Source organism: Dromiciops gliroides, chromosome 1 (assembly GCF_019393635.1).
Source record: "Dromiciops gliroides isolate mDroGli1 chromosome 1, mDroGli1.pri, whole genome shotgun sequence".
Classification (NCBI taxonomy): domain Eukaryota; kingdom Metazoa; phylum Chordata; class Mammalia; order Microbiotheria; family Microbiotheriidae; genus Dromiciops; species Dromiciops gliroides.
The window spans coordinates 351509099-351523751 of NC_057861.1; the positions used below are offsets into that span (position 1 = coordinate 351509099).

General features: G+C 34.7%; 1 protein-coding gene across 3 annotated transcripts in view; it reads right to left on the bottom strand.

The window, feature by feature from the left end:
- The window catches only part of SEMA5A (semaphorin 5A), a 664838-nt gene that overhangs the window by 407304 nt on the left and 242881 nt on the right, over window positions 1-14653 (bottom strand). For all 3 annotated transcript variants that reach the window (XM_043978814.1, XM_043978812.1, XM_043978813.1), the window contains one exon: window positions 12920-13019. In XM_043978814.1, the coding sequence (XP_043834749.1) occupies window positions 12920-13019 (100 nt within the window). The remainder of the gene's footprint in view (window positions 1-12919; window positions 13020-14653) is intronic.

Below are 14653 nucleotides of genomic sequence, written 5' to 3' on the forward strand. Positions count from 1 at the left end.
CGAATGAACTCCAAGAGCCATGTGAATGTACCCAGAACAAAATGTTAAATAAAAACATTTGCCCCATAAATTTGTGATTAGGCTCTCCTTTTTGTTTGTTTGTTTCTAATTGAGGTGCAGTACTCAAGAAAGAAGAATACAGGAATTTTCCAGTAAGGAAAATTGAAGTCTTTGCAGCCTATAAACCTATCAGTCATGTTATTAATTAGCTTTTTAAACAATGATTATTGGAGCTTTTAATTTGCTTTTTAAAAATTCTGACAGAACTCAATAATGAAACAAATTAAACATCCCATATATGCATGGAATTAAATAAGAAAGTAAATTAGAGTAGTCTTTTATCATCTAGATAAAAATTAACTGAAAGACACCACCAAGCAAAAGTGCAAGTCTCAGCCTGCTTTAAGACTGACTTTGTTCTCCTTGCCTATACTTTTCAACCCTTCCTCCCAGGTGCATTTGGTGCAAATATGAACCTTCATTATACAACTAGGAGCACATGGACATAATACAGTGTTACAAACTAAGCAATATTACTTTTTATTAGTAAGAATTGAGGCCAATAGAGTGAAACTTGATACCTTTCTTTAAAAACATGGGACTTATTTTTAATGATAAATTTCTAGATATACATTGGGAGGTTTTCTTCATAAAAGCATAAAATAAAATAAAAAGCTAAATTTCAATATTTAAGCAACTCAAAAGGTATCAAACTCTTAAAAACCCATAATTCTTTTAAAAATCTCCTGGGTTGGGGCAGCTAGATGGCGCAGTGGATAGAGCACCGGCCCTGGAGTCAGGAGTACCTGAGTTCAAATACGGCCTCAGACACTTAACACTTACTAGCCGTGTGACCCTGGGCAAGTCACTTAACCCCAATTGCCTCACTTAAAAAAAAAATCTCCTGGGTTTTGTAAGACTTGTACAGAAGTCTACAAAAATACAATATTCTTCTGCAAATGAGGATAAAAATAACAGTTATATCACAGAGCTTTCATGAAGGTCAAATGAGATAACACATATACAGTTCTTTATAAACCTCAAGATGCTAGGTATTATTATTTTTTAAGTGTTCAGGCCTACAGTAGTCATTCAATAACAGCTAGTTGACAAATAAAGGTATGTACACTTTTTCCATGCTAAAAGAGAAAAGTTTCAGGTTTGTAGGGAGGAACTTGATAGAAGAAAGAGAATTACAACTTTATAGTTTGAAGTATGGGTTATTCACCATGCAACATCTGACAATTCTGATACTTGACTGGAATCTTCACTTCTCTTTTAATTGTGGGTAAATCTTCTGGTACACCTCTCCTCAGAATTCCTTGTATGTCCTCTCAAAGCCTCCTTACCTCCATTTCCATGCATTTCATTAGAAACTAAGTTACTTTTCCTGGCTGGCTCTCCTCAGTCTCAAACAGATTGAACTATGTTTTTAAAGGACTACTCAGGGATTAGTCTTTGTTTTTCCAATGATGTTTCTTCTTTCTGACTAAATCAAAACAAAGTGTTCATATGTCCATAGAAGGATCATCAAGTGTTAACACACTGTCACATCTGAGATTATATCAACTGACATGGTGAAGCTCTGAAAAATCAAATCTCATCTGCTTTATTCTCTACCTTTACTTAAATGTTTGCTATAGGATTACCATAGCTAGAAAGCCTTCTAAATTCATGGTTACACAATCTTAATAAGCAGACGTCATTTTACAAAATTGTCATAAACTATCTGTCTTGGTGCTTTCAAAGTTGTTGGGAGGTTTTTTTTTTCCCCTCAATCCAAAAATAATAAAGACAAGAAAATCAGTCTACTAGTAAACACAATGATAGAACAGATATTAATACACAATCATTCAGTTTTGTAGAAGATACATCAAGATACCTACTTGTAACGAAAACATACCAGAAAACTGTCCATTTAGAGCATTAACAGAGAGAGAGAGAGAGAGAGAGAGAGAGAGAGAGAAATACTAAGTTGTTTTTTTTTCTAGTAGATTGCTATAATGTTATGCTATCCAAGAATGAGGGTCTCAGATGGAAAATCTCTTCAATGAGTTCCTGCAAATAAGTAGAAGTCCCATATATAACCTCAACAACCTCCTCCCAATGTAACATCCCATCTGATCTTTTCTAACTTTCAATCACACTAGTAGATTAGTAGAAGCTGCTACACTTGATTCTAGCATATACCCTAAAGATTCAGGCTAGTTGACGTTACCAGGATTATACACAATAATTTTTGGTTATACAATTGTTTCCTTCTTTATGCAGCTTAAAGATGCATTGGATATTTGATTTATCCCATTCTTTTTACTCAGTTATTTGAATTGATTTTCATATTTATAAAATAATAATAAGTATTCATATTGTTTTAAAATTATGCTCTCATACTACATTCCTGGGATTTAGTAAAATGGACTTTTCCATTATTCCACTATGGAATAATTGTTCCCACTTATATGTAGAACAAGTTTGATGTCTGAAATATAGCTATGTGTCTTCCAAAGAACTAGATTCTGGTAGGCTAGAATTTGAGTATACTGAGGACAAAGACAGTCATATAATTTGAAATTCATTTCTCTTCCCATTTTAAATAAGAAGGCAGTAATTGATGATAAGTACATAGTATACGCCCATCTCTAGGAGAGAGGTATAGAGCCTAGGACACTTGGAACAAAAAAAGACACATGCTTCTCATCCTTCCTATAGTATTAACTCATACAAGCTTTGGATGGAAATAGAGATACACATATATATGCACAGATAAGATTCAGCAAAGCTTGGTAAATAGAAGACCAGTCATGAAAAAAGGAAGATGAGTTCAAGTTCAGTCTCTTATATGTAACAGCACTGTAAACCTGGATTAGTCACTTAATCTCCCAATGGGAGATGAATTTATTAAGATTAAGTTTTTAAGACAGTAAATTGCCAAGCCAATGCTGATCTTCATTAGCAGAGGTGTTTTTCTCACAGGGAGTTCTCTATAAAAATGAAATATAAGTCTTCCCCAACAATATACACAAATATGTATATATATATATTCATATATACACATACATATACATACATTGAGAGTATAGAGGTGGGGGTAGACTTGGAATTTCATCAGTATGGGGAAATCTGACTGAAAACTGTCTCTACTGACATATATTGGCAATGCATCTCTAACTTATTCTTAGAGAGTAGCCTGGGTCACTGAGAAAAGTGACTTACTCATCATGGCACATAGTATATAGCAGGTTCATAAATACTTGTTGATGAATGTCACAAAATCAATATGTGCAAGACATCCCTCTATCCATCCCACCACACCGCCTCTTTCCAAAGGTCATAAGTCAAAGAAAACATTTGAAATGACTCACAAATAGAGACACACAATCTTGCTGCAGAAGGGTTGAAACATGAAAGTCATTTCAAAAATCTATCAAGATAGTCTGCTCTCCATCCATTATATCTTGCTGCCTCTCCATATATAAATTAATTCATGTTTTTTGTCCCCGTATCTTTCTGTGTATATGGTCTGTGTCTGTCTCTGTCTACATTTGTCTTCTTTTGCTCTCTCTCTCACACACACATGTACATAGGTACACACACTCACATACAGACATACTTATATAGATCTCTGATCTCATGCATGTGAGCAAAGTGGTATACATGACAACTGATCCTCTTTTTGTCATGCTGAGAAATTCTTGTCTATTCTTGCTGTTGTTGTTCATCCTTCATTTCAAAGAGAACCAATTACATCAAGAGTGATAACTTGCTCATGAATTGGATTTAAGTGAGACAGAGTTGCATAAATATCTTCCCACAAATCCTTCACAGGGAGTTCACCAATGTGCTGGGAACATTCCTCTAACGTTCTTAACTCTCCTGGAATCAAGTTACCAAGGATATCAAGGGCTATCTGTTGGTTATCAAAACTATTAAAATTACTAAATCATCTCTTTTATATATATATATATATACACATATACATATATACATATACATATATAGTGTTAGTCTATGTGTTCTTTTATAGTTATATTTGATTTTTATAATTATTTTAGTCTAATCTTTGTGAAATAACAGAATTTTTTAATCTTATTCAAAAAACAAAACTAATTATACTTTAACCTATTATAAATTTGTGTATCTATTACTCACAATCTCCTATTAAGACATATACCCTATATCTGTCAGATACATGTGGTAAATTAAGGATTATGATGGGATTATGCTAAGTAATTGAACCAAGAGGAAATAATACACATAATAAAATCAAGATTCAAAAAGAAAAAGATCCAAGCACCAATTTTTTAAAAAAGAAGGAAAATTACATGTTTAGATACAGGTATACTTTCAAAAATGGCTTGAAAATTATAAATCTTTTTTATGAGTGAACTAAATTTATGTCAATAAATAATGTCCTACTGTATGCCATATGGCTGGTTTAGATGGTTTTAGAAGTCTTGACAAGGAACAATTTTTCATTTCTGCTGTGGAGCATTTGATACTAAAAGTAATGTTTAAGCAGCTTTGCAAAGGTACAGCTAATTTGTGTTAGCTCAATTACTATATTTCATGGACACCAAGCACTTAGTGATATGAATGTAAAATTAAATTTATCTACTTGTCCATTTTAGTGATGACTTTAATTCAGCACTATTTATCCTGGGATGATTTCCTCTGCATTCAATGGTTTGCCTCTTTAAGCAAACATGAAAACCCCAAAGCATATAGACAACGAAATAGAAACTTCAACCTCTCTTCTAACATCTGCAACTCTACAGATAAACACCTCATTTAAATGAATAAGGAAATAATTTCTGAAGTATATCTGTTAGCCATTTATTATTAATGACATTAAAAATGATCAACCCCAATATTCAAATCTGGGGATTAATATTGATAATTCAACTGAAAATTATTTGTCTTTTTATTTTATTAGGAGTCAAAGACTTTCCTTTGTGGATTCTTATGTGAAAATTACACAAAGTGTATTTCAAACAACACTGATTATAGGTAATATTGGTCATTTGTACAAAACTGTGCCAGTTAATAATTCATTCATTATAGAACACAGTTCTCTGTCAAGCATATTCCCTTGAAACAAATTGCCTAACACCAAAAACAAATTCAATTTAAAATAAAGTACTGTATTATTCTTTATCAGTGTCATAGCTTATACAGTAGATCATCTATGGTTCAGTAATGATGTTGATATGTAGTAGTAATATTACAAATCAATTCCTAAAGTAAAATAGCAGAGCCAAAAATTATCCTGTCTAAAAGATATGCAAAATATTTTTACAATATTATAGAAAAAAAGTGGTATGATATATGCAACAGATATACCTAAGATGAGGTGTTTTTTTTTACTTGACAATATATAACAAAATTTATCATTTCAAAACTTTGATCAAAATAAATTAACGTTTTTCTTTATACTTTTCAAAAGACTTTAAGCATTTTTTACCCCAATCCATAATTCATGAAATTATATACTCACTCAAGAAAAATGCCTAGTACCTCAAAGACCCTTAACCTATTCTTCTTTACTCTTGTTTAACTCTCCTTTACGTTTTGTAAATTCTAACAATTTTGAGAATTTTACATCACACAGAAAGCTATAATTCACAATGTTTACTGGTGATTGTACTAAAAATCACAAAATTGAGACCTAGAGGAAGGTCTGTACCAATTGGAGGTACAGGAAAGTTTTATTGGAAGCAGTGGCATTCAAGTTGGGCTTGAACAGATCATTCAAAATCCAATAGACAAACAGGAGGAAAGAAGATTTTGGGAAAACATTGGAAGCAAAAACAAAGAGTTTGGGAAGAAGAGTAAGAACAGTGCATATTTTGATAGCAGACAGTAATATGGTTTGTTTGAAATTCATTATCTCTCTGTCTCTGTCTCTGTCTGTCTGTCTGTCTCTCTGTCTCCCCTTCGTCCCCTCCTAAAGCCAATCATTTTTCATGTCTATCATTTAAGTCTTCTCCTTCATTCACATTATTGGGTTTACTTTTTTAATCCAGCATCACTATTAGGGTTCATGTTAAATTTATAGTAACACAGGGTGTCCTGTGTATAATACGTTACAAATGGAAAGGTAGTTGATAATGTTCACAAGTTCCAACATATTTGTGTTTGGATGCTGAATTCAACTCCAAAACATCCTAGAAAAGTATGACAACACAACAACTTTCTCAGGTATCAATACCATGCTTCATAGAACATAAACAAAGGGCCAGAGAGGTCACTAAAAATTGCACACCTTGTGGTGATACATAGGTTTGCTTCTCCAGTGCACCTTTAAGGGATTTTTAAAAAGAAAGCCTTCTATTAGAAAGTCTTCCTCACCACCCATTTTTACAATCTACATTTACTTTTTATTTACATATATTAATATCAGTAATAAGTAATTTGATATTAAATTCCAAGTAATGGGAAAATTAATATGAATTAATTTAAAGCTGCCAATATAAATGATAGTGGTTTTTTTTTTTTCAGGGCAGTGAGGGTTAAGTGACTTGCCCAGGGTCACACAGCTAGGTAACTGTCAAATGTTGGAGGCTGGATTTGAACTCAGGTCGTCCTGAATCCAGGGCCAGTGCTTTATCTACTGCACCACCTAGCTGCCCCGTGTTTTTTTTGTTTTTTGTTGGGTTTTTTTGTTTGTTTTTAATGGGGATATTAAGACATCCTTATTTCAGGAACTGCTAAAATGTTATCCAGATTTTCTGAAGGCTTAAAATATAAAATAGAAGTAAATTAGACAGTATCTTTGGAATTTGAAACAGTTCTTCAGACTCGCTAAGTTTTCCTGAAACAGGTAAGGAAACATTTTTGAATAAGCATTCAAGAATATTTAAATTATAGAAAAATAATGTCTTTGGCACTATCAGAATCAGTGTATTTCTCTCTGTCATAAAGTGAAGAGATTTCTTTTTTTTTTGTTAGTCAGTGCACTGGAGAGAATAAGAAATACATTTTTAGACATGGTCAGTGTAAGAATTTGTTTTTCTTCACTGGGTGTATATGATATAGGGTTTGTTGCTTGTTGTTAGGGGGAAGGAAAAGGGAGGAAATATCTGATAATTATTTTAAAAGGTAGTAGATTAGAGTGTCCTCACATGGGAAGTACTTAACAACTGAAATCTGGGAAATAAAGTAAATAAAACTATTTTTAAAAGAATCAAATAAATATCTTTATTTTCATATCTCAAACTACTTCCTGTGAAAACTAATATGGAGGGGCAGCTAGGTGGCACAGTGGATAGAATACCGGCCCTGGATTCAGGAGGACCTGAGTTCAAATCTGACCTCAGACACTTAACAATTACTAGCTGTGTGAACCTGGGTAAGTCACTTAACCCCAATTGCCTCACCAGGAAAAAAAAAAAAAGAAAAAAATATATATATTCACATGGAGCTCTGAAGATGCATAGTATAAAATAAAGAATGTTAGACCAGGAGTCAAGAGAGCTGTGCCTTTTTGCTAGCTAAATAGTCATAGATCAGCCATTAAAATAAGACTCAGTTGTTGTTTTTTTTTCAGCAGATAACAGGAATGATCTAAAAAGTACAAAAATTATAGCAGAATTGCCCTGAACTTCAAAAATGGAAGTATCATGGCATAGAGTTAGCAATATTAAGAGCCTGGGATGTTCCAGTGCTAAACGGGGAAAAAAGACCCAGGTTTTTTTCCTTTACAGGAAGATTCCCCCTCTACTCCCCACCCTCCCATCCCCATCTTCATTATTGCAGGATGGCTGCAAGGGAAGATAAGTAACTTCATTACTAGAGAAAGAAATGAAAAGCATCAGGGATTAGGCACAATTTGGGGGTACGAAGCACTATTGCACTTTGGGAAGTAGCTAGGATCTGTGTACACATTATCATGGAAAGAGAGGGTAGGAGTGTATTCTAAGGTTACATTTACAAGAAAATAGGAGTTGAGTTAGAGAAGAAGCAGTTGCCAAAAGTATGTATTTTAGGAGTTACTTAATGGGGAACCTCAATTAGATTAAGTACAGAATGGGGGAGCCCTTGGCACCATAGGCATTTAAGATGTGGACATGAGATTCAGGCACGTGGCCCAACAACAAGTACCCTGCATGTACCATATTCCAAGATAGAATGAGTAATGATGAAAAACTAAAAGATGATATTTTTGTCTAATGTGATTTATCTGAATGATGAGTATCTGAGATCACTTTTAGGTTTCTATTTCGGAAAGAAATTGCAGGGAGGGAGGAGTAGAAAATAGAAGTGGGAGATCTAATGAAAAATAAAATATATGGCCTAGGTGACTATCAATGCACAGAATGCTGTTAAGGGAAACTCAGTATTTTAACACAATTACACAAACAAACTGTGACTAAAAATACAAGAAACACTTTCTTGGTAATTTAATCATTTTATTAATTATTTTATTAATAAAATGAGGTCTATTGGCTATCTCTCTCAGATCAAAGACCCCTAATGTCTTGGGATCTCAGTTTATATACTCTTCTAACCATAACAGGTCCATTGCATAGAAATCAGATCCAACTAGTTAACAACAATCAAATCTAACTGGTTGACATGATTGGAGATAAGATTATATTAAAATGAAGTGGGGGGGGGGAGCAGCTAGTTGGCTCGGTGGATAAAGCACCAGCCCTGGATTCAGGAAGACCTGAGTTCAAATCCGACCTCAGACACTTGACACTTACTAGCTGTGTGACCCCGGGTAATTCACTTAAGTCTCAGTGCCCTTCAAAAAAAAAAAATGAAGTCCAGGGATATATGACTCAGGTCACTCAAGTCTTGATAATGACATTAGCAGAAAAAAAATGTGAGACCCCCCCCCCTCAAGCTAATCAGAGCAAAATAGCTTCCACCTAGGTGTGGTTGTACAAGCCAAATTTCATCAGTAAAGTCTTTCAGCTACCTAGACCAGGATTCTTAAACTTTTCTACTCACAAACCCTTTTTGCCCAAGAAATTTTTACATGACCCCAGGTATATAGGTATATGAGATAGGTATATATAACCTTTTACTGTTGACAAATTTTTTGCATTCCCCACATTCAGTTACAGGACCTCATATGAGGTCAAGAGCCACAGTTTAAGAAGCTAGGATCTAGACAAACAAGCCTGTCTCCACCCAAGATTCTTTGTAAGCTTGGGTTGGGCTTGACCCAGATGAAGAGATTTGATGAAATCCCTCAAAGAAAACTTGACTCTGGAATGATTGGGAAGGGGGTGGAGAGAAAGAACTAAGAAAGAAGGGAAGAGCATTGGGTCCCCCAAGATATCAATTGTTAATAATTATTTTTCACAAAACAGAGTTGTTGGTAAAACCTGATGGGACAGAACTAATGGTTTTTATGAAAATGTGAAAATGGTATGAGACAGTAGTGAGAGAGTTAAAACAAAACAAAACAAAACAAAAAAACCCTGAATTCAAATCTCACTTACAAACATGTAGGACCCTGGATAACTCACTTAAATACAGTTATTCCCATTTGTAAAATGAAGATAATAATACAGTAACAACTTCATGGGGGTAGTTATGAGTTTCAAATGAGATAATTCAAGTAAAAATACTGTATAAATTTGTAATGCTATATAAATGGCAGTTATTATTATTAACAAAAATAGGGCCATAGGATTTTAGAGCTGCACAGCACACTAAAGGTCACTGTACATTAAAAAGTTACAGAAACCCTTTACAGAAACCCATAAACCTACGAGTAGAACTGTGGTGGTTAGTATTTGGGTAAGAATAAAAGGGAAGAAAAACTGATGTGATATTGTTGGGAGAGGATGCTACAGGTCATCAAACCATATAGAAAATATGAGTGACAATCATATTGCCTAGAATATTGGACCTAGGGTCAGGAAGAACTTAGTTCAAATCTAGCCTTATATGCTTCCTAGCTGTGTGGCCCTGGGCAATTCACTTCTTTTTGCCTCAATTTCCCCATCTGCAAAATGGAAATAATAATAGCACCTACCTTCCAGGGTTGTTGTACAAATGAAATAATATTTGTAAAGTGGCTAACAGAGTGCCTGGCACATAGTAAGTGCTATGTTAATGTCAGCTATTATTATTAACTAGGTCAGAGGCAAGGTGTATTATGGTTGTGTCAAGGAAATTCAACAATTCAGACACTTTCTGAAAGTGCTCTTTTTTAAAAAAGCAAAGGTTTTTAGTATGGTTTTTTTTTTCCTTTGCTGACAATTTTATTTAAAATAGCATGAAAAAGTAAAGAATTACTCTAGATTTAATTCTGACCAACAAAAATAAATTGGTTGGTAACATAAAAGAGAGTTATGCAAGTAGGGACAATACTTCATCAAAAAATTTTGACATTAACCTGTAAGAATAGCTTCAGAACCCTGTCGACTAGAACCCAGAGCCTATATTTTATACATGTATTCCCAATGTCTTATACAGCTCCTGGAATATAGTAGGCAAATAAATATGTATTAATTAATTGATAGTAAAGTTCCAGATACACCAGAATAAAGGGTGAGTCCTCTCCAACACTGGAGATCAGACCCCAGGGTCTGCTTCTGCCTAGATTATGTCCTGTCAATAGCCACACAAAACTTGACCAAAGAATTTGAAGAGGCTATGTAGGTCAGGTCAAGGAGGCTACTTCAAATTAGACTGTCTGAATTCTTAGTATAAAATCTCTGGATCTTTTCAAAGTCATCATAAGTAGAACTAATTAGATAGCTATGGATACCTGAAATAAGATGTAATTATTACTACTAAGTTAAAGATGAATTGTCAATCTGCACTGGTAGAGAATTAATGTTATCACAGTGAGAGTTCCACATACCAATTATAGACCTAAATGAGATCCCTACCCTCAAAGAAATATTTCTTGTTTGGCGTCATACATTTCTGTTTTAATTTTTTTTAACTTAAATACATAAAGTAAAAAAAAGAAAAAGAACATTTCAGGTACACAGCACAACAGAAAAGGATTCAATATAAAACTATCAATTTCCATTTCACTGTTTACTTAAAAAAAAACTATGTAGTAAATACTATGCATCATTTTCAAAGCTACCCTCCATTTCTGGGCTTCCTCTTTTGTTCTTTGATGTACATTTTTAATTTTTAGTGAGGCAATTCGGTTAAGTGACTTGCCCAGGGTCACACAGCTAGTAAGTGTTAAGTTTCAGAGGCCAGATTTGAACTCAGGTCCTCCTGACTCCAGGGCTGGTGCTCTATCCACTGAGCCACCTAGCTGCCCCTACATCATATAATTCTTAAAGATTTTATACACAAACTCTCCAGGAAAGAACAAATTGCTAATCAACACAGATAGAGTAAAAACCCCTTTATGTCATATTAGTTAATACAGCAAATGTCAAAATCCAAATGTAAATATTCCTCATTGTGATATTAACCTATGAATGCTGAAAACTTAAGGTGTAAATCTAAGTGCATTAGAAATATCATAACACCATTCCCACAATTCTTCTGCTTATTTGTAGGATTTTACTGCTAAAATTCTACTGAGGAGTGACAAGATGTTTGTTGTTATTGTTCTGGGAGCAAAAAACCCCATCAGTATCTTACTAAGTAACATATTTTCCAAGTAAGCTTCATTGCTAAGTATTAGCACTCCCTCGGGTACTGATAATGATATAAATGCAACATACCTGAAAATACTATGGGTAAGGTGAATCTAGTACAGAGAGATAACAATACCCTATATATTTGAGTAAACATTAACATGACCGAACTTGCATTTTTCGTTATCCTTAATATAACAACAGTTTTCTCTTTTTCTTCCCAAGAATGAGAAGTTACAACAGAACTGCAATGACAGGTGACTATATTTCACTCTTTCCCAACCCTAAGCCATTTACTGGTGTATAAGTGTGTGTGTACTAATAACACTGCAATTCAGGCAGAAGTAAGGACAGAACAGATAAACTGGCCTGAAAGCCAATTCTCATTCCAAACCATTGGTCAGGCAAATTGTATCATCACATAACTTACTCAAGGCCAGAACCAATTCTCTCTAGATCCCTACAGTACTCACATTTTATTAGACCTGGAATATATTCCCTCCCAATCTCTCCCTGATATAACCCTTGTTTTCCTCCAAGACCGAGCTCAGATGCAATCTCTTCCATGCTGATGAATTTCTTTGCTGATCCATGCCCCTCCTCACCCTCTGTAACCTCAATCTGTTTTTTCTCTTCATATTTCTCATATCCCTTCATCTGAAGCTCTTCTTTACAATTATTATGTTTATCATTATACAACTTTGCTTATATCTTTTTATTCTTCCTATTTGTTTGTGTTATATGGGTGGATGCCATGTCATTTACCATCTCTGTAGCCCCAATGCCAGGCAGAATTGCTTTTTACATAGCAGATACTTAACGTGTTTGAATGGAGCTGAGATTTATTGAAAAGGGACTAAATACTAGGAAAAAAACCCCTCAAACCACATGCCCTTGTAGTGGTAGGCCAGCAGCAGAATCCTTGATATGTGAAGAAAAGTACTTGAGCTGATGTCCTTAAATATTCACATCTCTCTGAGAAGTTAAATATAGCCTTTTAATTTTACCAATGAGAAAACTGAAGCAAAAACAAGCAAACCAACCATGAAGTAACTTGCCTATTGTTCTAAATGTAGCTATCATTTACATTGTGCTTTAAGGGTTAAAAATTATTTTCTATATGTTACCTTACTTGGAAAGCACAATTGGAAAGAGAGTCAAGAATTCTGGTGGACTGGTCTCAAACTAAATTTTCTAGGCTGTTTTCTAGGAACTAAATTTCCATTGCTAAAATGAATAATTAATTTGTACTTAGTAATTTCTAATCCATCTTTTATAAGCTCATGCTTAACAAAATGAAAGCAAAACTAAGCCCCAAAAACTGGGTGACAAAGAATAACATTTCTCACCTGGCTCCTACAATAAGTTCTTTCTGTCCTGGGTCAAATGTTAGCTGAGAGAAATCCACAGCATTCTTCGCTCTGAACTCATGTAACCAGGGGACAATTTCTAAAGGAAGGGGGGAAAAAGAACAAAAATCATCATCATAGGTGCTGTAGATCAGGTAGCAAATACAACATTTCATATATGATTTGAAGGTTCCCTGATGTAATCATTTAGGGGCCAAAAGGAGTTTTCACCGGCATGTCACATAATCTGCACTGTGGACCTGTAAAACAAAAAGGGGCAGCCACCCAATAAATAGCAGAGTGAAGCATCCATGCCTCATTCTGATTTACAATCCAGATGTATATTTTTCTTTAGGCCCTGGACTGCAGAAAATAACCCAATACACACATGATTCATTAGAAGAGGACTGAATGGGAACAAAAGCATTTCCTGTGCAACTCAAATAGAAATAGCTGAAGACTTAGAAAATCACAATGAGGCTTCTCAGGAAGAAATTATAAAGCAAGTGAGCAATGCTTGCCTTTTTTTTTCCTAAGTGAACATTTCATTTCCTCCCCCACTGAGTTTTTCCTGGTAACTAGCTTAAATAGCCTAGGATAGGGACATGTTGACTCCTCTCTACATGGAGAAACAATAGTTAATTTTACCCATACTTTGCATTCTTTCTAAAGCAAGCCAGATAATAACCTCCCTCTACAGGGACAGGTTACTCAGGCACTCATATCATTACTGTGGAGAGCCATTACTGAATAGTCTAAACTTGTCACTGTATCATAAAAATCTAGCCTGTAAAGATACCATCTTGTTATGGTAGGAGGTTTCATTAACTCATTCAGTATATTAAGGAACTTGTCGCTAAGCTTCTGGCTAGTCACAAGTTATTATGTTATTATTTAGTTGTTAAGTTAGCTTTATTTGTTTCTATTTGCATATTCAATCTTTTGTTTCATTTCACACTTGTTAAACAAACTTGCAGCAGTCATAGTAAGAGCATCCTTTAAAGAGAAAGATATAATACAAGAAAAATTCAATTAGTACAAATATCATTCCTTAAAAGTGGGTCACATATAAAAAAGAACATTTAGGGAAGCAGTGGACAGGGAACAATGTTTTGGTCTAAGATGTTAAAGTGGAATATGGCAGCCTATTGAAAAAAGCCTTTCCACAGGTGATAAGAGTGTAGGTTTGATTATATGTGTGTATATACACATTTATATACACATATACACACATATATATGTATATATATATATACAGATGTGAGCGTGTGTGCATGCATGCACGAAAGGTAATCTGGGTTAAGTGACTTGGCCAGGATCACACAGCTAGTAAGTATCTGAGACTGGATTTGAACTCAGGTATTCCTGACTCCAGCAATGGTACTCTATTTTCTGTACCACCCAGCTACCTTCAATTACCTTTCTTAGAGCAAGAGGTGGAAGGGATGATAGTTAGGGAATCCATGGAGTTGCAAGGCTGAGAGTGTCTAGGTAAAGATGAAGACACTGGATCCCAAAGAGTTTAGAGCTACGTGTCTTAGCAACACCTTGCCATTCTCTCTGAAAGTCTAGATTAGAGGACAAAGAAGCAGTGGCAGGGGAAAAAATAGCCAGGGGAAGGAAAAGGATGGTCTTAGTCCTCAGAAAAGTCACTTTCTTTAATGAAAGTGCTTGTACAAATGTTGGCATTGTAAAATTAATAGGTGGGGGGCAGCTAGGTGGTGCAGTGGATAA